Genomic DNA, 27551 nt, shown 5'->3' with positions numbered 1-27551 from the left:
AACCAGAGGGCTTTATCCTCCTTGAAAAGGAGGATTTGTCAAAGATAGTACAGTAATTTCACCAGAAATTACATTCAAGCCCCTTCTTGGAAGTCTTTTCTTGTTCTGTATTTTCTTCTGAATATATGAGTAAAATTCATGTTTTGCAAGTTTTTGTCTATTATGCTAACCTTGGTTCTACATTGTGTGTGATCACTAGCCTGACTCCTGTTCCCTGCAGAGAGGCTGAGAGGCAGAGGCAGGGGTGAGGAAGAATTTAGAAGAGGCATTGATACTGGAAGAAGACCACATAAAAATTTTACTTCACAATTTGGTCTTTTTATTTCTGTTCTCATACAAAGAGAACTTCCCTTGGAAGTTTGAATCCCAGAAGTTGTGAGGAGACATTGTATGCCATAATATTCATAATAACGAAATAGGCATTATTTTTTGTTTGGGGTTTTTTGTTTGTTTTGTTGGTTTCAACTTCCTAAAGCTGTCTTTAACATATTTTTATTTAACAAAACTAAGCCTAATGAAGGCATCTGTCACAGCTCAGAGTGCATTGATCAAGCTTAATTAGGCCTTAATTGTCCCTGACCAGCCTCATCTGAGTCCCCACAGACACATCCCCTCCTCATGGGCCCAGAGCCCCACTTAAGGTCAGCCCCAGGCCTGGCGTTTTTCCCTGCACCAGGGTTGGTCTCTACTGGCCCCCAGCCTTGCCCTGGCCATGGGCCTTTGGTTGATGGTTCTGTCTCCAAACAGCTCCATCCAGGTGTAATGCCTGGTTTTCACTTCCTGCCCTGGTCTTTATCCTGCCTTGTCCTCATGGGCTGCCGTGTGTTTTGGAGGCTTGGCTGAACCAGCTGCTGTCCCTGGACCTTTCCTGCTCCTTGCTCAGGTACCTTGGGGCTGGATTCCCTTCACAGAGGTTGTTCCACAGTAAGGAAGGGGGCAATACAATATTCAAGGCAGTGAATCTGAAAGTGGCAATTCAAAGCTGGTAAGCTCTATTGAAGCATTATTTTCACTTTTTTCATTATTGGTTTTTACAATATTCAGCAGAAATTACAAGGCTGCTGTAGATAGCAGTAAAGTAAATCATGATCAGATTGGGTTTTTGAAGCGCTTGAACATTTTTCAGCATAGAAAATAATGTATGAGTTATAATCAAACTACATAAAACTACTGAATATCACCAAACCTGAGAGCTTATATTTTGTAGCTGAGTGTTACTCAGGTTCAGCTCATGAGAAATTTCACTCTAACCTGATAAAGTAGACTTTTCTAGCCAGTACAATATGTTGTATTTGGTCAGCTAGTATAGATGGGAAAAGCAGACAAGCCTTCAGGAGCACAAGGCTTTATTCAGATCTGAAATAGAAGCAGTGCTTTTCAAAGCTCAATAAAAATCGAGGTGTATTTTTTTAAACTGCCTTTAGAGCACTGGAAACTACGGATAGCAGCTGGTGGAAATAACTGGTGAGCCTGCTGGGGATGATGCTTTTTGCTGTGTATGTACAGGAAACAAGTCTTAGTCTTTACCTTGGTTTCAAACAGCAGCTTTTACCCCTGTTTTTGTGGTAGTTCTGCTGTGGCCGTAATGATTGCCTCAGGGCTATTTCTTGTCGGACCAAGAAAAACAGGTGGAAGCCTTCCCTCAGACCTGGAGCAGCAGCAGCAGGAGATGGCTCCGTGCTGTCCTGCCGTGACATGCAGCTGAGCAATGCTCTGACGCGGTGCACTCACTGGGCAAACAGCTGCAACAGCTTGCTGTCTTACTACACCAGTTTATTTTTCACTCTGCTGAAGATGACTGCCTGTCAGTCCTCTGCTGATAGCGCTCGCTAATCTCCTTTAAACAAAATCAACGAGGTGCTTGGGATCGGGTTGAGGCTGTCTCCAGGGGCTGGGTGGGGCCGGAGCAGGCAGGATTCACCGCGCTCTGCGTGTGCTGAGAGCCATCGCAGCTCCCAGCTAGAACAGGTAACAGCCCCGGGCTGCCCTGCCCCGCAGGCCATCTCCACTGCAGGAATCACCCACTTCAAAGGCCACCCTTGAAAACAGAGCAGAGGGCAGGGTACAGGGCTTGCGATTGGCAAGGAATGAGCACCAGCAAGGGCATAAAGATAGCGCTCAGCCATCTGCAGGGGTGTTCATGCAAACTTTCTAGGACTTGTTCAGGTTTCTGGGGATCTTCCAGCTTTCTAGGTAGAAGGGCAAGTTTTTCAGCCATTAGTTAGATGAACCCTCCCACTTCTCAAAGAATTCCCATGGGGATTGCCCTGGGGACCTCTTCCTCCTCTTCTAAAAACTTGTGAGAGTCTATTTGAAGCTTTTTCTTTCAGCAGCTCACTAATGTGTGTTTCTGCTACCTGTCACGTTTATTTTCATTATTCATTCTGTGTTCGAATTTTGGTCCATGTCCAATGAGCTTGAGAAATATATTTTTTAATTACTTTCCTTGTTTTCTTTACTGTCTTTCTATCCGTAATGTAATGGTCTCTGGCAGCTTTTTGGCTTTTGGCACTGCAGAATACCTAGATCAGTTACAACAAGGTGACTTGGCATTCTGCGCAGCCGCCTGTGAGGATTTCAGCCAGGCCTTTGCTTGATTAATGAGCATTGGCCTATTCTTGAGATAAATTCATGCTGGATTTTGCCCAAGGGCTACAGAGTGGGCACTCCAGGGAGTTTAGTGGAAGAAATCTGTACTTGAAATGACTTTTCTTTGAGATCTGTTTACTTAATGATTGCTTGCATGAAGGTAATACCACTGATAAGGAGGAAAAGGCAGTCGAAATTGTCAAGAGAAGTACATCATTAGATTTTTTTTTTCCCAACTTGTGTATTACAGACAGCTCTCTCTTGGAAGGAAGATTATATGGCACACCCTGTGCTGGGCCAAGTCCCTGAGGTAGGTGGGAGCTCACAAGGTGTTCACTTGCATGTGCATGGTGCCTGTCAGCAGTGCCATTTGTACATCAGGGACTTGGCAGTGAGCAGTAATCCCTCTCCTGCCCCTCCCAAAGCTACTTTCCTTCATGATGACTGGCATATCCCTGTTGGTATCAATCACCAATCACATGTATGAGCATGTTTTAGTTGATTTCCTAAAAATCAACGTGTGACAATTTTATCTGCATGCTGCTCTCCCAATAACTTCAGAATCAGTTAACCAGTTTTGGTCTCCTCTGCCAGAAGTGTGGGTTGCTTCTGGGATGCAGCCCCGCTACCTCCTTCAGTTGCCATCCGTGGTCAGGATGGCAGCCAGTCAGCCTGGTGAGGGGAGCTGCTCTGTGCTGCTGATGGGAATGGCCAGGATGTGCTTGCCAGTCCCAGAGCTGAGTCCCCGTTCTGGAGATGTGGCAGGATATCAGTTTGTTCTAAAGGGCCTGGCTGGCACTGCTCATTTGTAGCTGTGCCTCCTCCACACCTGGGGCTATGCAGCAGTGGGTTTGTGAAGAATCTCGTGAGCTTTACCTGCCCCTACTATGTGTTGGTTCTTTTCTAAACAGCAAGTGAAATAGGGCTGGGTGGGAGACTTGAAACCCTTGGGTTGAAAATGGGAAGCAGGGAACCTAAGGGGTAAACAAGCAGTGTGTAGTGCCAGGCAGCGGACAGTACTATGATTAAACCTGATATTCAGACCAGGCAATCAGGGTTAATTTTTCTGCTGTTCATGACTTCTACAGCTATAAGGAGTTAGACAACTGTTTTGAGGCATCATTGGGGGATGGGTGTTGAAATACTTCGCAAAAAAAATCTACCAAGAATATAAACTCTGCAATATTTGAGTGGTTCTGTTGCTGTATCAGAGAAGTGTTTCTCTGAAGGAATCATATGTGATTCTGCAAATCCCAGGTTCATTTGCAGAAGGAGAAGAAATAAATGGATATGTGCACAGAAAGTCAATGTACTGAAATGAAAAAGCAACAGAAGACAAAACACAATATGTGTGTTTTTAGAGTATCTGTCAATCTAAGGTAATAAATAAGTAAACAGAACCATTTTAATTTGTTCAAGTAAATCCCTTTCAGGGCTGAATTAACTAAACCATATCCCTATGAAATAACCCTCATTATATAAATTAGTGTGCCGATGGATTACTGATTTTGCAGCCAAAAAACCTCACCACCATAGGTGTGAAGTTTCCTGATCATCTAATAAATTGATAACTTTGAAGCCTAGTTGTGACAATTTAAATGTCATCACTATTAAACAAGTTGCCAAAATGCAAACAACCATCCTAAGTCATTAAAATGTAATTATAAAGGACAGCTGGGTCTACTATCAATCTGGGCTGTGGGGACTCATAATGGGGAAAAATATGAAACTTTCACACAAACCGAATGAGATTGCTGCGTGTGCCAAGCCCAGCCTGCTCAGGAAGCAGGGGAAACGTGTATTCAGTGCATGCACAGTTACTGGTGCTCATAGAAGGCTTTCACTGCCGAGATGTACATAGGAGTCGGGGCATCCATCAAATGTCTTCCCTGTCTCTGCCATATATGAGGAGTCCTTTTGCTTATTACCAGGGTCTGCCTTGCTAGTGAGGGGCAGAGATAGTGGGTAGAAGCTACAGTCTAGCAGAAATGCCAGTGAAGTGGGACTAAATTTGCTCTAGTGTGGAATGGCAGTGCAGGTGGTGTAATTGCTGTTTGGAAAACCAGGTGGACTCAAAGTGATAATGAAGGTTTGCTTTTTGGCTGAGAGGAATAAAGGAAAAAGTGACTGTAAGGCTTTGCAGGCATAGACCTGATATGTTTATGAAAGCTGTGTTTAGTCATATTGATAACAAAGTTATTGAACTTTATTTTTTATGTTTATTATTTTCTTGATACTTTGATAAGGCCATGATATGGGCAACGAGCCCAGTACCTGCTATGTGTGATATAGCTCTAAATTCCCTTTGGTTTCAGTTCCATCCCAGTAGGTTCTACCTTTAATTCAGCGATGCAGTGTGCAGTCGATGAGATTTACTGAGGATATGCACCATGGAAAGGGTGGAATGAGCTAGAACTGTGATACTGCATCATTAAAATAGTAACCCCAAAAGGAGGCCCTGCGGTCTTTTGGTGTTTTATTTATATGCATTATGGAGCTACAACAGCTGCTGGCTTCCATAATTAAGCCCCATTTTCCCTAAATGTGGTGGAAAGGGTAAAATAAGTGAGAAATGCTGATCACTGGTAAAATTTTAAAAGAAATCTTTTATGTATCTTGATACATGTACCAACTCAAGTATTGGATAGCTTCTTTTTTTGAAGCTTTTATAAATGTGAATAGATTAAAAAATATATATGGATGTTCATGTATTATTTGAAATAGTGGAATTCTTTTTTCCTGTATGTCAGCCTATAGCTTATTCTTCTCAAAATTGCGTTGCAAATAATTGCAAGGTTTGTTCTAATGGATTAGTGCTCCTAAAATATTTACGTATCAAATTAATGTGTCATTTTTACACCTATGAAGTAAGTTCTTGTGGTGCTTTGGGGCATTCATTGTACTGAGAATTTTTTCATTTATTCTTACTGAGAAATGTCTGCTATTGCATATGGGTGGTCACAAACCATTCATTTCCTTCCTTTTGTGTACTTGGAAATGATCTAATAACTGAGTGTTCTGCTGTAATTATCCACCTTTCACTTTTGTAAATTGTAATTCTTGTTTGTTTTGAAATGAGAATCAGTTGGTATGGAGCTTAGAAAAACATTTAAGATTATGAACTGTTTCTGATGAACAGATTGTTTTTTGATGCAAATGGAAAGGCAAGTTGAGAGAGGTTTCTCTTTTTTATGCAGAAGGATGCAGCCACTCAACAGGCTTTGTCCTTATTTTTTGGCAGAATTGGACTGCCCTACTCAAAAGCATAAACAAGCCTCAGCCTATCAACAACATAAATGGGACACCAGCCTGCCAAGTACAGGGAAATGAATAAATGGAAGAACAATAAAAGTCAGTAAAGTAGGAAATCTCATGTGGTGTGAATGATTTCCTATATAGTGTAAGCAAGTTTTTTCTGCTGTTTGTTTCACATAGCTACACTAAGGATGAATAAATTTTTGTCACCAATGATATTATGAAAAGCATGCAAGTTTGAGAGATCACACTCTCTAATAGACAGAATGGTTATTTTGGAAGGAAAAATAAGCTTTCCTACAATTTTCATTCACTATCTCCCAATGTGAGATGACAATTTACTGCAGGCTTAGGAAATTAAATGTTAGTTTTCCATGTGTAGTGAAGAGGTTTGGAAATTAACTTAGCAAAGGTGAAGATACATGGCATTTTTCAATGCACAGTGAGAGTCAGCAAGATGACATTGTAAAATATCCCTAGTAATAGGCAGTTAGAAAGTCTGCAGGGGATGAGGTCAAAGAAGGGTTAGCAGCTGACATCAAATCAGAAGCCAGATGTGCTGACCCTTAATCATAGGCTTTTGCAGGCTTTTTGTGTACTGCAATTCAGCATAACATTATTGAATTCACCTTTAGATTAAGCTGGTCTGCTTTGACATATACAAGCCCATATGCAAGTCAATGGCTGTGTCATCCACTTCATTATGCAAGCTTTGATAACAGACCATCGAGGTGACCTCTGCAAGGAGCACCAGTTTTCAAGGTCCTTAACCATTTGCATTTTCAGTGAAGGGAAAGTGGCACTCCCCATTTAGGTCATGTTGGATCATTAGTTTTGCATATACAAATTAAAACTGGGAATAGTAATCTGCCACGTCTTTTTTTCTTCTTGCAAAATTACTTAAAACTATTTAATTCAGCACTCTTATGAAAGTTCCCTGCCTCTCTACCAGTGCAAAACTTTTGGCTTTGCAGAGGATGCATTCTTAAGAGACGGTAGTTTCTGAAAAAGCATAGGTGTTAGTAGACTAGACTAAACATGGTCAGAAATTTTTGAAGAAATAAAAAAAAATAAAATTAAGGTCTGGGAATAACAAGGTTAAAAATGTGCATGCAAATCCTAACTGTTCCATGTTGCTTTTATATACTTCTGCAGTTTTAGCTCATGAGATTATTCTGCAGGGTATTTTTGCATTAGAACTGGAGTGAACATAGGCTTCCTATGGTGCAATTCCTGTTAGTTTAACAAATACTTTTGGGTTGCTAATAGAAGCTTAAAATAACACAATATTGATGTAATGTTATCTTTATTCAGAGGCTGTGCTTCTGACTTGCTCACTTACACAGTGCTTACTCAACAAACCACACAGTAATCGGTAGTATTAAGGTCAATGGCAACAGATCTGTCTCTCACATTGTGCACTAGAGATGACATTTACTGAATATTGCACCAGTAAACTCATTGCTGATTCCCCTGAAGCTACTTACCTTTCATGCAGCTGTGGGAAAGGATTTAGCCAGGAGCTGGCCAGTGGGCTCACGCCCTTTGCAGTCTCACTGTATAACTCACATCCTGAATAAGGCAGGTATGCAAGAGACAGGGCTTGTTTCTTACGCTGAATAATATCTGACCTTACAGTGAGGTGTCTTCAGTGGGAATTGTGTGTTCCTTCAGTGGATGACCCTGATGGCATCCTTAATGACCTGGAAATCCACATAAAATGTTATCATCACAGCTATTAGCATAATATCCCAGTTCTTGGATACTGAAACTGCAGAACTCAATGTCTGATGTCTCCTGTTCACAAGGCAAGGGGAGGCACATGTATGGGCCAGACTTTTCCAATGCCTTTTTTTAAGCTGCTTTCTGATTTTCTTAGCTCCTATTTCACTCTTGTATTTTATACTTTATTCCTATTAACTTTATTCCTATTAAGTGGGAAAGTACACTTGAATTACTTCAGCACTTATACCTGAATTTGTGGTCCTTATTTCATGTCTATGAGGAGTTTCAAGCCAGTAGGGTTGGGTGATTTTGTCTTCTCACAGGAGTTTCACCCAGGAGTTTGGTCATTTCATTCCTGAGGAATGCAGCTGTTGAGGAAGCTTGTCATCGCAGATTAAAAGAAAATGGCTCTTTAATGCTGCTTACACAGAGAGAGTTTCTAGTTGCTTGAGAAGCTTCTAGTTTTTGGTGAAGACTTTGCTCCTCTAAACAGATATATTTCACTTGCAAGTCTTATGTCTTCAAAGTATAAACTTATTTATACAGGCTCTGCTTTCTCTTTGACCCTTGATTTGCGAAGGTCATGGATACAGGATTTATAAACCATGGGAAAGTCATCCATGTTGTGCCACTACTCTGCTGGGAGAAGAAGCACTGCATGAATTTGCAGCTGCATAGAGGGGGGGACACATTATCATCTACCAGCTGTAATCCTCATGAGAAAGATCAAAAAAATAACTGCTGGTTTATTCTGTTTCTGAAGTGACTGATGCCAGGATCAGTCATCTGCCTCAGCTGAGGAGGACCTGACATACCTTTTCACACCTTGATTTTAAAGTTTCCTCTGCCACTAAAAGAAAGGCAGCAAGGGGAATTCCTGCCAAACCCAGAGCAGGACTGTGCTGGTTGGTGATGCCGTGCTCTGCTGTAGCACTACCTGCAGGATCTTAGTGCATGTGTTTAGGTTATTATTGTTATTTTGCAAACTGGCAGTGTTTTACACCACATTTGCTACAGAACTCTAATTCACCAAAAGAAACTGGGTATTCTACAGTAACTTAATTAATGTTAAGACATTTAAAGTTAGTTAAATATGAAACTGTTTCATAATGAGAATGAAATCCTCTGAGATACCATTTTTTATTACTTTTTCTACTGCATGGCCAGCTTTGGACCGGGGGTTAAGAACAAAAGCTGGATGCTTCTGCTGGAATTCTCCATCTAGAAATAATTACCGAGGGCAATGCTGTAACTTATCTTTCCATTCCAGACGTGACAACCCTTTCAGGTGATTAGGGGGAAGCAGACCTCTCCATTAAATTTTTTCAGGTTGTTCTGCAGACTCAGGAAGACATTTATACTCTCTTCATGTGTTTAAGTTGATCTTTGTCATTCTGTGGCCTGAAACATCTGTTTTAAACAACAAAAGCAGGGATTATTAATCACTATCCTATAGGAAGGATTTAATTCAGTAACAAACTGCATAGCTATAGAATCTTGCAATAACTGGAGCCTTGCTGATAGCACGGATAAATTGAGATTTTCATTGTATTGAGATGTCAGTCTTGCATCTGTCATCACTGCTAAATAATTTTTAAAGGCTTAAAAAGCCCAAGAGGTATCCTGTCCCTGGATAAAATACCAAATTCATTTGTTCCTATCTCCTGGGTGCTATTTTTGGAAATAGCAGAAAAAACAGACATCATTCTAGTAACTATATTCATATTTATAGTTTAATCCTATGAAAAGGGGATAAGTAAGGCAATGGTAGGAATCTGTAAGAACTGGAATATGCTTAGTAGCATGTTCACATTTTCTTTTTGGTGAAAATATTAAAATTGGGAAGTTGTGTGATCCTTAAAGATTTCTGAGAGGCAGAGGAACTGCCAATGGGCACAGAAGGGGTGTCTGGAAACAGTCTCTGGATGCTGCCAGTAACAACAAGGAAATGAGAGAGTGAAAAACATACCATATAAAGCCAAATTTTTTATGGTATTTACTCTAGTTTTGTACTTGTAACATGAAACAATAAATACAGAAGTGATCCAAACAGCTATATAAATCTAACTGCTGCAAACCTGGGGAAATCTTGGTGTGAAAATAAGTGAAACTACTGCAAATTTACTACTTGAAATCTGGTTCTTGAACTAAGCCCTCAAAGAACAAAGATAAGACTCCTGCAGCTTCATATGTAAAAAACCCTATAGAATGAGGAAAACTCAGCCTTTGAGTTTTGGGCCTTTAGCCCTGGATTTCTGCAAACACAGGATGGGAAGTCAAGAGTGTCTGTCAGTCTGTGCAGTGGTCTAAGCAGCACATCTCCTAATCACACTGGGGTTACATGAAGGGAAACCCTGAAAAACTAACAAATATAATAAATTTATTTTGCCACTTCTTCTCTCCCCTTTAATAACCATCCTGATTTTCCCAAATTTTATAATTGGGCTCTTTTCAGTCTACTTAAATCCACCAATTGATAAATGTTTTCTTCCTGTCTATTATCAGAAAAACAAATGCATATGTTATCCACTGTGAGAGCCTCCTCTCCACAGCTGGGCCCATGTATTGGGTAAAAACAGCTGCTTGCTGTACTTTGAGTGTGAACACCAGCGTGTCAACCTCTGCAGGGAGACCGTGGGAACAGGGTGCTTGTCAACTCTGTTTTTCTGGACTGTATGGCAAGGACAGCATTCTCTGAATCTGCTGGCTGTAAATAATCCCCAGTAATGCTTTGTAGAAAATAATCTAATGTATGTAATAGCATAATAGGAGGGGAGGATGTATTTATGTAAATCAACTGAAACATCCTCAAGAATTAATGCATTAAAGTAGTTAGGAAAGCCAGCAGTGAGTAATAGGTGTGGAGACCTCCTGTTTGTCAGCAGAGACTGGGAAATGGCTGAAGCTGCTGCAGCTCTGTGCATGCCAAGTAGATACAAAATAATTGTCAGCACTAGAAAATTATAGCAGTAACTCAAGTAATATGTTGTATTTAACTCAAATATATGAATATCATTAATACTTACATGTGCTGGCATGTAAGTACATAGCAAAATAAATTATTTCATTAATGACTATTAGCAATTTCATGGGCGATCTTTCTTTATTCTCTGTGAAGTTGAAGAGAATTAGATACTTGAATTTCTTTAAAATGGCTTTTGATGTCCAAAACTGAGAAAAAAAATGCTATTTTAAGGAAATTAAATTGTGGCAGATAATTTTTTAAATTTATAGGAGCAGTCTAAAAGAGGTAGAAATCCTGCTCTGTTTCTATTACCTGTGTCATGCTGTGTGCAGTATTGGAGCAGAAAATAGTTTTTTCTAATATTAGCATACACATGAAGGAGACCAGATGTCATGTAGTTTCCATAATTTGGCTTAATTTTAGAGAGAAGTGGCTACAGTTGACAACACTAGCAGCTAGCCAGACTCTTTTTATTTGTAGCTGTAGGGTCTGTAAAGATGCAGGTCTTGGGGTGGGTGCAGATCCTGGCTGAGGAGCAGAAGAGCCTGAGGACTCCCACAGAAAGAGCAGAGCCCTTGATCCCTGTTATGTAACTTCAGAGGCTCTGTCCATTGGACATGACATGGGCCATGCCTTCTAAAGGAGCTCTCAGAATTGAAAAAATTAAACTCCTGGTTGAATGTTTCATTTGTAATGTTTGTTCTCAGTTAGTGGCTTTTGTCTCATTCTACTCAATGAGATTTTCCATAATTCAACTAAAAGAGCTTTTCTATATAAACGTACGTGCATGCATTAGTATTTCCTTTTCTTGCTATATATACTCTTTTCTTTCTGCTGGAATATTTTCACTGTAAACAGGAACAGTTTACCTTGGCCCTGGAATTAACAGTAACTTGGATCTCCTCAGTTTACTAATGAAACAGAGTTTTAACTGATATTATATAAAAAAAAAAAAAAAAAGAAAAAAAGCTGAATAACTCTTTTGTGGCCAGATCAACATTGTACTGGGATGGCAGACTGTTTCCTATCTCCTTATTTCTCATATTCAGAAAGGAGATATTTCTCTACTAAGTTCACAAAAATCTCAACAGACAATTTTTGGAAATTTTCAGTATCTGGAAAGTTTCAGTATCTGTTAAATAGCAATTTTTCAAAGTACTCACTAGAAACAAATTATGTAACAGCCCTGTGACAGATTTATTTAGGGATAAACACACATACTGGTTTTGTAAACAGCTTTTAGCTGCTTACATTCAAGTTGTTTTCTTTGCTCCTAAAAGACAAAAATTGGACCATTTTTATGGTAGTCCTAAAGTAATTTCTAATTCAAACCACATCAGATGGAGGAAAGAAGATGAAAACCAAACCCCATTACTTTATCACAGTCTTTTTTTTGAGCCTGGCATGTATTAGACATACAATAAACCAAACTGTGACTATTTCAGTAATTTAATCTATGTAAAATTCTACAGTAATTGAAAAAGAAAAAACAGAACAAACCCCATAACCAAATTGTTGCTTACAGGGCAAAACCACTGGCTTTCTGGGACCAGTGTCTTGCTCAATTCTAAGCTATCTGACATATTAAAAATAGACAAATAATGTTTAAGAAGGCAGAAAAGCTCAAGATTCCTTCATGTGGTGTTTTCTTCCTCACTGCTTTTTGAAGTTGCTATTACCATTACTAAATCCTCCACTGAAAAGAGCAGATACCCATTGATTTCAGCCCCATTGATGCTTATGTTTATGGAAATATAATCCACATTGTTTGGCCTTCCTGATCTTCAAAACCCGGAACCCCATTGCTTAATACACAATCAGTTATTCTGTCTCTTGAATCAAGTTTGTATTTCTAATCTGAGAAATCAGTGTTTTCTAAGCAGCTCTTTGGGGTGACCAAGACATTTAAATGTTATGGGGCAGGTGAGCAGTTCTGACTGCTGCCCTTTGAAGTGCCCACACATCTGAAGGGTTTGCACAAACTGGTGGGAAGCATCCCCAGTCCATGCAGGACCTCCCTCCTTCTGCTGGTTTGCAGCTTCAACTGAGTCTATACAATATTTGCAGGAGCCAGGATCAGGCATTTTAAAGAATATTCTTGCTCATGACTTACTAATTAAATGTGACCTTATTTAAGCAATAATAGTAATGATGTTCCAGGTAAGTACCAGTTATTAACTTCCATTAGGCTGAAAACAATTTCTTCAGCGATGTCCCTAAAAATGACTGTTCTAATTTGGCATGTATTGTTTGAGTAGTAATTACTGTGGTAACATTTTAAATGCATAGGGTGCCTTTCATTTCAAATAGCAAACCTGCAGTAAGTAGAGGTAGAAGCTGAGAGAAATTAATGGATTTTGACTAGACTATTCAGAACAGGCTAGAAAAGGAAAATTTGAATAGTGTTTGTCTTGGGTTGCAATGCAAGATGTAACCAAAAGTATGTATTCTATTAACATCTGTTAAAACCAGGTGGGGCAGTGTTCTTTATCTCTTCCACCACCCATTCTCCCTCCAAGGGGAATATCTTCTGGAAATGGGCGACTGAGTCTCACTGCACGACTGATAAAATTACATCTTCCCATTGTGAGATGCTCTCACAGGGGGAGGAGCCAAGCATTCCTACCTGGATATAATCTGAGATTTGAAACACCACAGACAGCCTTTCTCCACTGGATTCCCAGAGGAAGACTGGGCCCATCTACACCACTGAACCTTTGGAGGAAATCTACAGCCTTTCTACACGATCATTGCTTCAACAAAACCACGTCTATCACTCCTGGAGGACTGCAGCCACCACTTAATCAACTTAATTGGTTGCTACCAACACCATGACCAACAGGGTGTCAGGTTGTATTCTGACTCTGACAGTGGGTTGGTTTTTTTTTTTGTACTACTCATTTTTGTTTTAATTTTCCTAGTAGAGAACTGTTATTCCTATTCCCATATATTTGCCTGAGAGCCCCTTGATTTCAAGATTATTATAGTTTGGAGGGGGGGGGTTACATTTTTCCATTTCAAGGGAGGTTCCTGCCTTTCTTAGCAGACACTTGTCTTCAAATCAGGGCGGCATTAAAAAAAGAAATGTAGTTTGGGTTGCTCTTTCATGCAGACAGAACTCAAAACAATTGATAGGATTTTGTCTAAGATTTGCTAAATTCGTTTTTTGTCTGACATCAGTCAAGAAAATGTTGAGTCCTGAAAATATGAAGAAAATTGAATAATAAGAAAATGGGTTCTAAATTTTTTTAGTGCCTTCCTTTACATGAAAGATGTCCCAACTACCTTTTCTGGGAGATTTATTCCAATATTCAAAGGCACATTGTGTGAAAGGTGTAATGAAAACCAGTGTATAAATAGTGAAATTACTAGTCAGTGCTGCTTGTATCACACACGAGCATATGGATATTCTCTGGGTCTTGTCCCAGAAATTGATGAGATGTTATGGTTTAAGAGTGGTGTGGGATGCTAAACAAGTCATCATTCTCTGTCCAACAGCCTTTTTCATTGAGATTCTTACTGCAGTAACTGAATAGGATATTTGGCAGGTGCCTAAATGTTCCTGTTTAAATAATGAGAATTAACATCACTGTGTAGAATCCTGAGTGTTTCTTAAATAGAATAGCCCAGGCTTTGGATTCAAACACAGCAAGTGTGACCAGTTATCAAAGAACTCTTACAGGACCAAGTGAAATAAATCTTAGAAGTATAGGCATGTGCACTGCATCATACCAAGGTCCATCTAGGTGCTTCTTGGTGACAAAGACATGTACAGGAGTAAGATCCATAAGCAGTGGCACTTCCCTGAGCATACTCCTGGCTTCTGTATCTTCTGCAGTCCTGGAGCTGGCTCTCGTGTCTTTCCATTGCACGGACAGACTTTCCCAAGTACTCGTCCACTGATTTTTCAAGTCACAGCATCCTGCAGCAGTGGTTTCACAGGTTCATTGACATTAAAGAAGGAACTTTGTTTTGAACCTTCAAGTTTTAGTCCATGTTCTTTATCTTTTGTATTGGAACAATCAATCTTTTTCACCTTCTCCATGCCAGTAATGGTATTTCTAGGTATCTGTCACATCTCAGACACCCTTTATCCAGTCTGAAAAATCTCAGTCTGCTAACTCAGTTTGCACTATCTTTAATCATTTACTGTTATCTTTTTCCAATTATTTATTATTGTTTTCAAGTCCAGAAAGTAGAATTTTTCAACAGTAGGCAAGGACAAGATGCACAATATGTTGTGCATGTAAAAAAAAAAAAAAATTCTATTTTGTTTCCTCTCCTTTACATGATAATTTCTAATCTTCTATTTGCTTTTTTGACTGCAAAAGTGTTAAGCTGATGTTTTTAAGGAGCTAACTCTTACAATTCCAAGACCGTCTTCAAAAGTAGCTGTAACTAACTTGGAACATGTCACTAAATATGTGAAGTCAGAATTGCTTTTTCCTGCATGCATTTAAGCTCACTATTTTATTGCCCAGCATCACATTGTGCAAGGAGGCTTTTCTGCAACCTTTGAACCTTCAGTAATTCTTTTAAAGAGCAGAGACCAAGGAAGTATGTTCTTTTTACGATCAGCAGGCCATGATTAAGCTTGATCATATCACACAAGGGAAAGCTGAAGGAATTCTGAATCACAGCTGGAGCCTGTGAAATGAGTCCATGTCTTCTCAGGTTGATAAAAATCAATAAATTTTGCCCACTATCACTGGACATAAGTCGGGTCTTTAGATAAGCTCCACCGCTAAACTCTTTGAAGAAAACCAGAGTAAATCTCCTTTTTCTTTAGAAACCATTGCTTACTCTTTTGCTCTGTTATCCCATTTTTCAGTCTCTCATTCCTGACAAGCGCAACTGAGGAATCAGTCGTGTTCAAATACCTGCAGCGCATCCTGCTTAGAAGTAACCAGCCCTGAGGCCAGGCTGAGAGCAAGGCCAGCAGCAAAGGCAGCTGGTGACAGCAGTGTCCTGGTGGCCAGGGCAGGGCTCTGACCCCAGGCCATCAGCTTTCCGTGTGTTCCCACCACGGGAGCCCAGAGCCCGGCTAACCCACCTCAATGGCACGGGCTGGAGCTGGGGCTCTGCACAGCCCGGCGCCCTTCCCTCCTCTCCAACAAAGCAAGGGAAAAGGTAGCTTATTTGTGCCTCAGAAGGATCTACCCTGTGGGATCCTGTAGGGATTAACATATTTCCTCCTTTTGCTCTGTAGCTGTTAAATGGCACTGTGGGCAGCAGCAGGCACATTACCTTCTGCTTTATCTATCATTCAGGGTTAAATACTGACACCTCAAAGATGAAATAAAGCTGACTGAGCAAGACCAAGACTGCTGCTGTCACCGAGTAACCATGGGTAAAACCTTCTCTTTGGCTTTAATTTTCATACCTCTGTGGACTTTGCCACAGTGGTAAAAAATCCAAACGAAACCCCTGTGGACCTATGAGACTCCTTTGCTCAGTCAAAAGCTGCTCGAGACCATTGCTTTAAGCTATGCACAGACAAAACTTATTATAAATTAGATAAAAGATTCTGTAACTTGCCCTTTGAAATTCATGCTCCAGGCAATTTTGTCTGTGGTGAAGGAGACAGAATTAAAGCACAAAAAAAAAAATAAATCTGTGAAGCATCACTACAGTTTTTGAACTTATTACAGCATGGAAATATAAAGATAATAGATGCAGAGCTGAAGGTTGATCAGTGTAGTCTGGGAATTATCCAAAAGTCTTACCAAGATTCCTGTTAGTTTAGTGATACTTCAGTTGGGATATCTGTATTCCCCAATGGGAATGATGTTTTATCTTTTCTGGCTTCTTTAAACAAAGACACATGAAGCTATATAGGGAGGTACTAATGTACAAAAAAATATGATCTGTATGAATAATAAAACATAAATATTTCATATCATTAATGTGCTCTAAAGGCTGTTATGAGTAACAGTGTTTTACACATGAACTGGAGAATACATGATAGAAAAATTCCTAGTAAGTGAAGTTTAGAAAAGATGCCTTGAACTCTTCTAGTTCTCATTATTGTGATACAGTGGGATACAGCTGTCAACATAACAATTTAATATAATACACTTGAAAATTCTAATTAGTCATTCCATATGTGTTCTTGGTTTGCTTCAAAGAGATGACAGTAGAAGTCAAAATGTATAATCATGATATTACTATCATTCCTTTAACAGAGAAATTAAACATCTTGTTTACTTAAGTAATCATTTAACTAGTTTAGAGGCAGCCACACTAATTTTGAAGAAGGAGTTATGCAAACATTATCCTTATTTTTTATTGTAGAAAATTAAATACTACAAAGGAGCTTAAAATAAATAAAATATGCAATAAACTCAACCATGGTGACGTGGCCCAGAGTATTCCTGTGTTGGTGTGATGGACACAGAGCTGGAGTGCCCAGTGTCAGGATGAAAGGCAATGGCCACAAACTGAAATATAGGAAATTCTAATTGTAAGTAAGAGAAGTTTTACATCAAAAAAGCACCAGGGTTCCCTGCTCACCTTATTTGGGTACAATAGGAACGGGCTGAAGTTGGGGAGGTCACTGCCCCTTGGCACCTGGCTCCCCTTCCCTTGCAGAGAGGCTCATTCTTCTTGCTCCTGGATAACTTGACTCCAACTCAGTAGGAAATTAAAAAAAATAATGTTCAGAAAGTTTTGATTTTCTGACCTGTTTTTGGGGTTTTTTTGTTGTTTTCTTCCATTATATTCTGCCTAGAAATAGTTTTGTTTTAACTGAAGAGTTGGGTGTGGAAAATGAGATCAAGCATTTTAGGAGCATCTGGGAGCTGGGGTTAGACGGAGCAATTTGTAGGTCAGTTGTGTCTGCAAAGTGAATGGAGGAAGGTGGTGAACAAGGGCCATTCTGCTTTCCTTAGAGACTTATAGTGATGTAACTTCACCTTTGGGAAATTATTTATTTTGGTTTGCATCCTTGTGAGAGATTTTTTTAGTGGATCCCTAAAGTTCTAGAAGACTGTAATAACAAGTCTAACACCCTTTTAACAGAACAGTCAGATACATGGGAAAGCGAGCAAAGTGCATAGAGATGTGTCTGAGGAGAGAAAGGTTGAGAAAAAGAACCATAAAAGCAGTTGATGGCAGAGGCAAAAAAAAAATAAAATAAAAATCAAGAGCCTATGACAATCACCTGAGAAATGAGCAGTGCTTTTTTCCTTACTGTGTTGAGGATGCATGTTGAGTCTTAACTTCTACTTTTACTCCTTTTTGCAGTTGAGAATCTATATGTGAACAGGTAAATGTGGCTTCAAGAGAAACCAGTTCTCATTGTAATCTAGAGCAGCACTACCTCTTCAATTACTTTTGGATCCTTCCTGGGATGCCATTTCACCAACAGGGCATTACCAAAGCACAGGATTTGATTATCTCCCAGTCCTTACTGATGTGCCCTGCTAGGTTCAGGAGAGATACTGTGAGAACTAATTGTTTCAAGCACTTTATGCCTCATGAGATCACCCTGCGCTAAATTAATCTTTCAGCCACTTACTAGGGTAGATAAAAATTAGGAACTTTGATCCTTTTCTGTTCTATTATACACTTTTCCCTTCTCTATATCAAATAATCATGTTGTCTCCAACAGAATAGATATGGATATATATGTATAAATATATATGTATATATATATATACATATTCTAAGCTGTGTGATCAGAATAGGGGGATGGTCAAAGGGTTATGCAGAAATTAAATTTAGGATTTGGACATGGGTGCTAGAAAAGCAAGCTCAATTGTGTTTTGGTTTATTGAATCTAAATTTATTGTATAGAGAGACAGCAGTGTTGTGTGATAGCTATAGGTGTTTACACAGGGAATGTCTTGGTTTGAACCCCTTTGCAATTAGTTACAAAGTCTGAATTCTCAGTCACTCCATGGTCAAGGTAGGGTGTTTAAATAGAAACAGTAAGGGTATATTCTTCTCTTTGGTCTGCTGGTGTGCACACTTATGTACCTCACAGAGAAGCACAGTACTTCAGAGTTTTGGAACTCAAAGAACAAGAAAGCAATTCCAAGATGTGGTCTGGCATGATGCAACCTAACTTTAAAAAATAGTTTTCAGAATATGCTGGAAGTATGTTATTGCCTGCTATTTCTGCTGGGCAAAGGACATGAATCTATATATAAAGTTTGGAAACACTTCTGGGACATTTACTGAATCCCCTTGATAACCAGATAAGAACAACCAGATTTTATTTTATCTGCAAAATCAGCTATTATTGAAGAGAATGTTCCCAGGATGAATGAGCATATATAAATATACTGCCTGTCCACAAGCTGAGGCTAGGACATGGTATGAACTGAATGAAACTTAAGGGAAGTTGATTGGACATTAGGAAAAGGTTCTTCACTGAAAGGGTGGTCAGGCACTGGAACATGCTCCCCAGGGAAATGGACAGGACACCAAGTCTGTCAGAGTTCAAGGGAGAGTTTGGACAATGCCCTTCATCATATGGTTTAGTTTTGTGTAGTCCTGTGAGGAGCAGGGACTTGGCCTTGATCATGTGTATGAGTATCTTCCAACTCAAGAAATTCTGTGATTATAGGACTCTCTGCTGTTTTTACGCTCAAATCCATGTTCCCTGATGCAACACAATACAAGTCAGATGGTGTTTTTTCTCCTTCAATAAATCATTCCACTTATATGTGCACATCATTGGAACACCTGCCAAGAGAAAGAATGGAGCAGAGCAAATAAATGTTATTCTTTAATATTAATAACCTAACCTACCATGTGCAAATTGTTTAATTAAAAAGGTAGCATATATATTCTGTGCACAAACAAGCATTCCCATGCTTGTGAAGGGGCAGGGAGAGGAGGTTTAGGAGCTATCCTCCTGCCACAGGACCTTTTAGCCATGGATGTATGGGGATGGTGTCCTCTTCTCACAAAACATACCTTGTAATTAATGACAGCCACGATAGCTGATCTTAATATGCCTTGGGACTGCAATTCTATGCCACAGCTCCGTGGTGTGGGCTGGGGAAATAATTTCCTGCCCTACTTGTTGGAGGATTGAAATACACCTGGTTTGTACTAATGTTTATCTCCAGGTATGTGTAACAGATTTATTTTCAATACGAATATCTGGGTTTGTCATGATGAGCTACGGTGTGGAGGAAAGAACGAGGTGATATTATGGGTTATTGTTACAGCATGGATTGTCTTTTTTTCTCACTCTTACCAGCTAGACTCTGCTCTTGCATTAGAAATCGTCATCGTGTGTTTGGTAAACAACCTTAATTAATAAAATGTACTTTACAGTGTTTTCTACGGGATAATATGCAAGGGTGGTTTGTGCTGCTGCCTGTTGTCCTTTCTGGGTTCTCCAAGTGTTTCATTTCAGGGGAATTTTTCATCTTTTGACCAAGTAACTGCTCCTCTCAAATAATTGTACGGCCATGATCTGTGCAGCAGCAAACTTTGTAGCACAGATGCATCAGAAAAGCATCCAATTTATTTAACCCGTGCTTGGACCTACACAAATCCAAACGAGAGTTTAATTTTGTATTTAAATACATCTACTGAAGAGTAGATGAAAGAACTGCTGTGGTGCTTTCACCTCTGACTACCTGCAATCAGCCTGCTCGGGTAGGGCAGTGGCAGCTCAGGGCGATCAGAGCGCCTCTGCTCTCCCAGGCTGTCCAGGGTCACCCATCGGAAGTGGCAGCAGGGAGCCCCAAAAGCACCCCCAAAGGCGCAGCCCGCAAGCGGCCGTGCCGGGCGGGCGCTGTCCCGCAGAGGGCAGCATTGAGCAGCGGATGCGGCCGCAGCGCTCCCGCACTTGTTCCCGGGGCCAGGGCAGAGTTGCGGGCGCGGCACGTCCAGCCCCGGCTCGGCCGCTCCCGCTGCACCTCAGTTTAATTCAGCACGGAGCCTCGCAGGGAGACGAGGGACCCGCTGCACAGCCGGTGCCGGGAGCGCTGCTGGGGCCCGGCCTCGCCCGCCATGGAGGCAGCGCCGTGCCGAGCCCCCCCCTCCCGCCAGGCCCCAGCTGGGGACCGGCCGCGCTGGCAGCGTCGGGGCCGAGTCCGAGGAGCGCAACGAGCCCCGGGCGGGGCGGGCGCGGCCCCACGGCCGCAGCCACAGCGCCCCCCGCTCCGCTCCCCTCCCCACGAGGCCCGCGGCAAGGGCTGCGGGTAGGCGGGAGCAGCTCCCCGCCCGGCCGGGCCCAGGAGCCGCCACACTGCAGAGGCCGCCGGCGGCGGGTATAAATAACACGGAGCTGAATGGCGTCTACGCCTCTTTACTACGCGCCGCGCCCCAGCCCGGCCGGGCGCCGCCGCCGCCGTGACGGACGGGCGGCGGCACCAATGGGGGCGCGGCGGCGGCGGCCCCGCGGCCGCGCTGAATGAGGGCAGGGCGGAGGGCGGAGCGGCGGCGCTGGCCGGGAGCCCGGCGGCGGCTCCGGGGATGGTCCACGCACTGGCGCCGTCACGTGTTGTTCTCCTTGGAGTGAGCCTGAGCCGCGGCGGCGGGCGGAGGGGGCTGGACTGGCGAGCGCGGCCCCCGCCGCCTGTTTTGGTGCGGGGCGCCGGGAAACTCCGAGGAGAAGCCGGCGGAGAAGGAGCCGCCGCGGCGCTGCCCGCTCCCCCGGCGGGCTGGGGCACGGGAGGGGGCCGCGCCGCCGGCCGCTGAGGCGCTGCCGCCTGGAATGAAGAGGAGGAGGAAGAGAGGATGTTCCTTCGGCACTCGGGCTTGCCTCCCCTCCTGCCGCTGCCGGGCTGCGCCGCGTGTGGAAATGGCACTTTCTCTGCCTAACGAGATGGGACTGAATGGGGTCGCCAGCCTCCTCCGCACGCACGAGCGGGAGCAGCAGCCTCGGCGCTGATATTTGGGGAAGGGGGGTTGTATTGTGGGCGGCATTTTTTTTTTTTAATTTTCTCTTTTTTGGGGGGGAGGGCGAGAGAGGGGAAAGCAGCGTGTATTTTTGGGTGCAAAACCCGGACTTTGCAAAACAATCTCCGCCCCCGAGAGGATATTTAATCTGCAACAGAGATCGCTGCTCGCGGAGGCAAACTTGAGCCGGGGAAGGGGTGCAGGGAGCGGAGGAAAGGGACCCCCGCCCCGCTCCCAGCCTTGCCGGAGCCCGACCCCTGCAAGGGAAGATGCGTTTTTCTTTCCCGGCGGCTCGTTTTGGGACGAGACTTTCGTCTGGATTGATCGGGACTGGACTTTTTAAGGACGAGCTTACCCGTCTAAGTGCGATTTGGGCATAAACAGCAACACAAACTCTGATTTGGTGCTGGAAGCTGCCTCTGCCACTGAACAGCTGCTCTCACCCTCCTTCTGTCCCTCCCCCGTCCCGTTCTCAAAAGAGGATCCTGAGCTGTTTTGCTCTTTTTCTTTTTTTTTCTTTTTTTTTTTTTTTCTCTGTTTTTTAATTGTCATTGCATGAATTTTATTTTAGGCAGTTGCCTTTCCTGGCTGGCTTGGCTGTTTTGGGGTCTCGCAGACTGTGAGCTGCAGTAAGAGCTCCACCACCTCTCATCATGGCCAGCCCCACGGATAATAACGAGGGCTTCTTCTCAGATGTCAGAAAGGTGGGTTACTTGCGCAAACCCAAGAGCATGCATAAACGATTTTTTGTGCTGAGGGCAGCCAGTGAGTCTGGACCCGCCCGGCTGGAGTATTACGAGAATGAGAAGAAATGGAGACACAAGTCAGGGGCGCCCAAGCGCTCCATCCCACTAGAAAGCTGCTTCAACATCAACAAACGGGCTGACTCCAAGAACAAGCACCTGGTGGCCCTCTACACCAAGGACGAGCACTTTGCCATTGCAGCTGACAGCGAACCTGAGCAGGAGAGTTGGTACCAAGCACTGCTGCAGTTGCACAACAGGGCCAAGGGCCACCACCACCTCCATCACCATCACCACCACCACCACAGCGATGTCACTTTTGGAGGCAGCAGCACGGGACTGGGGGAAGCAGGTGAGGACAGCTATGGTGAGGTAGCCCCTGGTCCAGCTTTTAAGGAAGTTTGGCAAGTAATTCTGAAGCCGAAGGGCCTAGGGCAGACAAAGAACCTGATCGGCATCTACCGCCTGTGCCTGACTAACAAGACCATCAGCTTTGTAAAGCTGAATTCAGATGCGGCTGCTGTGGTGCTGCAGCTGCTCAATATCCGCCGCTGTGGTCACTCTGAGAACTTCTTCTTCATTGAGGTGGGACGCTCAGCTGTCACTGGACCTGGTGAGTTCTGGATGCAAGTGGATGACTCAGTGGTGGCACAGAACATGCATGAAACTATCCTGGAGGCCATGCGAGCTATGAGTGAGGAATTCCGGCCCCGCAGCAAGAGCCAGTCTTCCTCAAACTGTTCCAACCCAATCTCTGTGCCCCTTCGCAGGCACCATGTCAACAACCCTCCACCGAGCCAAGTGGGGCTCAGTCGGCGGTCCAGGACTGAGAGTGTCACAGCCACTTCTCCTGCCGGTGGTGGAGGCACAGGTGGCAAACCCAGCTCTTTCCGGGTTCGAGCATCGAGTGATGGGGAAGGCACAATGTCAAGACCTGCCTCTGTGGATGGTAGCCCTGTTAGTCCCAGTGCTAACCGGACTCATTCACACAGACACCGTGGCAACTCCAGGCTCCATCCTCCACTCAACCACAGCCGGTCCATCCCAATGCCTTCCTCGCGCTGCTCTCCTTCAGCCACCAGTCCGGTCAGCCTGTCATCCAGCAGCACTAGCGGCCACGGCTCCACCTCAGACTGCCTGTTTCCACGAAGGTCTAGTGCTTCAGTTTCTGGCTCCCCTAGTGATGGTGGATTTATTTCTTCTGATGAGTATGGTTCAAGCCCGTGTGACTTTCGCAGCTCTTTTCGCAGTGTAACCCCTGATTCATTGGGACACACCCCTCCCGCCCGGGGTGATGAAGACCTCAACTACATCTGCATGGGAGGGAAGGCCACGTCTTCTTGCTGCAGCCTGGCAGCGCCCAATGGCCATTTCATCCCACGCACCTGCCACCCTCAGCAGCAGCCCCGCTATCCTAGTACACCCTGCTGTCCTCGAGGTGGTAGTGAGGAGGTTGCCGACTTGGAGAAGGCATTCAGAAAGCGGACTCACTCTGCAGGCACTTCGCCCACTATCTCCCACCAGAAGACTCCCTCCCAGTCTTCAGTGGCCTCCATTGAGGAGTACACGGAGATGTTGCCTTCTTACCCCTGTGGCAGCAGCAGGCTGCCCTCCTACCGCCACTCAGCCTTTGTGCCCACTCACTCTTACCCAGAGGAGTGCCTGGAGATCCACCACATGGACAACGGCCGTCATCGGACCAACTCCACCCCGCACACGGATGATGGCTACATGCCCATGTCGCCTGGTGTAGCCCCTGTGCCCAGTGGTGGGGGGCCCCCCAAGGGTGGTGACTATATGCCCATGAGTCCTAAGAGTGTGTCAGCCCCACAGCAGATCATCAACCCTGGCAGGGGTGGCCGCCACCCTCCAGCCACAGTGGACTCCAATGGCTACATGATGATGTCCCCCAGTGGCAGCTACTCCCCCGACAGCAGCTCTGCGGGCTATGGCAAGATCTGGACAAATGGTGCCGGCCACCACCCAAAACTCTCAGTGGAGAGCAACGAAGGGAAGCTCCCTTGCGGCGGCAGCGACTATATCAACATGTCCCCAGCCAGCGGCTCCACCACCAGCACTCCGCCCGACTGCTACTTCGGGGCTGCGGGGCAGCCGGGGGTCGAGGAGGCGGCCACCGTAGCGCACCACAAACCCATCTACTCCTACTTCTCGCTGCCACGCTCCTTCAAGCACGTGCACCGGCGGGGCGGCAGCAGGCCGGCGGGGGCAGCCGAGGAGGGCAGTCCTCAGCCCCGCATCGCGCTCGGTTCCAGCCGCCTCCTTTACGCGGCCGAGGACTCGTCCTCCTCCACCAGCAGCGACAGCCTGGGCGGCGGCGGCGGCCCCGAGGGCGGCCCCCCGCCTCAAGCGCAGCCCCCGCGCAAGGTGGACACGGCCGTGCAGACCAAGGGCCGCCTGGCGCGCCCCACGCGGCTGTCGCTGGGTGGCCCCAAGGCCAGCACCCTGCCGCGGGCCCGGGAGCAGCCCCCGGTGCTGCTGCCCTCCGAGCCCAAGAGCCCCGGCGAATATGTGAACATCGAGTTCATCGCCGGCGAGAAGCCGCCCTTCCCCTCGGCTGCTCTGAGCATGGCCCTGCCGCCGCCGGGCAGCGAGGCCGCCGAGGAGTACATGAACATGGAGCCGGGCCCGCCGCGGGCCCCCTGCCCGCCCGGCTTCGCCACCGCGCGGGCGGCCCGGTTCGGCCGGGACTACGTGGCGATGCAGCGGGGGGGCGCCGCGGCCGCTGGGGTCTCCTGCTCGGACTACGCGGATAGCCCGTCCCCCGGCTCGCCCGCCCGCCTGCTCAGCTACGCCGAGGTGCGGGGGGGCCGCGCCGGCCCCGAAAAGCCCCCGCCGGCTGCCGCCACCGCTGCGTCTCCGGAGCTGCCGCGGCCGCCGGCCGAGCTGTCGGCGGCGCCGCCGCGCTCCTCCTCCCTGCTCGGGGGCCTGGGCGCGGGCAGCGCCTTCACCCGCGTCAGCCTCAGCCCCGGCCGCAACCAGAGCGCCAAGGTGATCCGCGCCGACCCGCAGGGCGGCCGGCGGCGACACAGCTCTGAGACCTTCTCCTCCACGCCGAGCGCGGCCCGCGGAACGGCGGGCGGGCTCGGGGCGCCCTTCCCGAGCGGCAGCGCGGGGGGCGCCGAGGAGGTGAAGCGGCACAGCTCGGCCTCCTTCGAGAACGTGTGGCTGCGGCCCGGAGCGGGGGAGGCGGCCGCCCGCCGGGACCCGGGGGCCGCGCCCGCCCTGGAGAACGGGCTCAACTACATCGACCTGGACTTGGTGAGGGACTGCGGCCACCGCCGCCACCACCACCCGCACGCCCCCGCCGAGGCGAAGCAGCCGCTGCCGCCGAAGCCCCCGGGCCAGCAGCGCGGGAGTGGCCACTGTGGCGAGGATCTGAGCGCGTACGCCAGCATCAGCTTCCAGAAGCGGGAGGAGATGTAGGAGCCGGGCGCCCGCCGGGGAAGGTGAGCCGGGACGGGGCGCGGCTCCGCTCGGGGAGGGGGCTGGGGCGGGGGTCGAGGCTGCTCGTGGCGGTGCCTTCCCGCGGGCTGGGGGCGGGCGGCTTCGTCCCCCGGGGCAGCCACGGATTGAGTTGGTTTCGATGAGCCTTTTGGCCTCACTGCAGCATGCTTTCGGCATGCAGAAGCGTTCAGGAGTGCAGCATCCCTGCAGGTGTCCCGCCGCTGGCCCGCACCTGCACGGGCTGGGGAGTACTTCCAAAGTAGCTGTGGACGTTGCCGTTCAGCCCGGGATACGATACCGTGCTTACGGTTTTGCCACGTTTTTTTACTTTTCAGAATTATCAGTGCTTCAGAAGTGTGGGGGAGAGGGATGTGAAAGCGAGTCGCTTCTATATTGGGCTGGAAACAGTAAACTCCCAGTGTAATCCTGGTTTGGTCAGTAATCATCACGCTTGTGGCCAAGAATAGAGCAGTGAACCGTGCATGGCTAAGGGCATCTACATCAAGGGGCTGTGACCAATGTTAATTCAGTATTGTTGGAAGGAGCTTTGAGTTTGAAAACAGACTTCAAAGCCTCTAGAGCATTTTATCTATCACTTGTGTTTCAGTTGAAACTTTGTGGCTGTCCCTCACCTGCTTCAGTATTACAAACAGCACAAGAAATGAGCCCTATGAACCGTGTTTTTGGCGTTGACTAATGTGTTCTGTTTCTTCCTGAAGCTTTTAATTTTTAATTCGGGAAAAACTTCTGCTAGGCTATTTGTTGCACGTTGATTACAGACATGTAAGATGAGTAGCAGCCTTGTTGGAAGCAGTGTGATGTTTCTGTTGAGTGGGAACTTCAGTATGCAGCACAGAACAATGTATCTTGTTAAGCCCTCAAAAAGTACAGCACACCTGTGTAAGTCCTTTCATGAAAGGTGAAGAGTGTTTTGTTTTGGTGCAGGCAAGTACTGGCAGATAGTTGTCTAGTAAAATTTGTCACTTGATTTTAACAGTTTCTACACACCTGAGCAGCAGCAATCATAGTAGTTTAAGGAGTCACTATGAAGATATGAAATGATATTAGGGATTGAATCTCATACCACTGTTTACATCATCTCAGTATTTGTGTCTCCTTTTTGCTGTGCTGAAGGGAACATTGAGGGCTGGTGTTGGTGTGATGCCTGGGATCATGTTTTTCATTTTCAGATGTTTTGCATCCTTATAACCTGAACAAAAGCAAAACACTCTCTTCATATTTGCTGCTTGGCACTCGCTGCTGTTGCCCATTAGAGCAAAGCAATATTAAGTCTTTGTCTTACGTGACCTATCAATACCAGGTTAATTTGAAAGTTCAAGGTAGGACTTCAGATCAGTGCAAATATTGCCAGTTTGGTCCAAGTGGTAACTGGTAGGAAATGGTAATTTTTGTGGCTGACAGGACTGTGCTGAGTGTCATCATACATTATTGGTGACTAAATGTACACAAATTTACACAGCCACACCTTTTCTCAGTTCTGGCATGTGCTTGCACGAGCCCTGTTTTTGCAGATGGCTCTTGTTACCCTGGGAATCCATATCTGCTTAGGACAGTGTTGGTGTTGTGAATTCTTCTGGAGGGAATTTTTGCCAGAGGATGCAACATGTTCTGCAGTTAAATCACTTTGCTGGGAGCATCAGTGTTCCCTCCCACTTGTGCAGTGCTGAGACTGGGGAGTAAGTGAGAGAAGATCCTTGGTCAGTCTGTGGGTAAATAAAGAATATATGAAGGGTGTGAGAAGGCAGGTCTGGCAGGGAGCAGTGTCATAACTGTTTGCTTACACTTTTTTTTCAAATGCACCGCTTTCCTTTTGTTGTGGACAGCTTGTTTAATTGAACTGTGTGTCATCTTTAACATAAAAGCTGTGGCAATACTCTCCATAGTGGTGTTAGGTAGAAACCTGCTGTGATTATGTTGTTCAG

General features: G+C 45.2%; 1 protein-coding gene across 1 annotated transcript in view; it reads left to right on the top strand.

The window, feature by feature from the left end:
- Positions 1-21828: 21828 nt before the first annotated feature.
- The window catches only part of IRS1 (insulin receptor substrate 1), a 49728-nt gene continuing 44005 nt past the window's right edge, over positions 21829-27551 (top strand). The window contains exon 1 of the mRNA XM_058844021.1: positions 21829-25610. Coding sequence (XP_058700004.1) covers positions 22054-25587 — 3534 coding nt within the window. The 5' untranslated portion in view covers positions 21829-22053 and the 3' untranslated portion in view covers positions 25588-25610. The remainder of the gene's footprint in view (positions 25611-27551) is intronic.

This window comes from Poecile atricapillus, chromosome 8 (assembly GCF_030490865.1).
Source record: "Poecile atricapillus isolate bPoeAtr1 chromosome 8, bPoeAtr1.hap1, whole genome shotgun sequence".
NCBI classification, from domain to species: domain Eukaryota; kingdom Metazoa; phylum Chordata; class Aves; order Passeriformes; family Paridae; genus Poecile; species Poecile atricapillus.
This window is presented reverse-complemented; position numbering and strand designations above follow the sequence as displayed.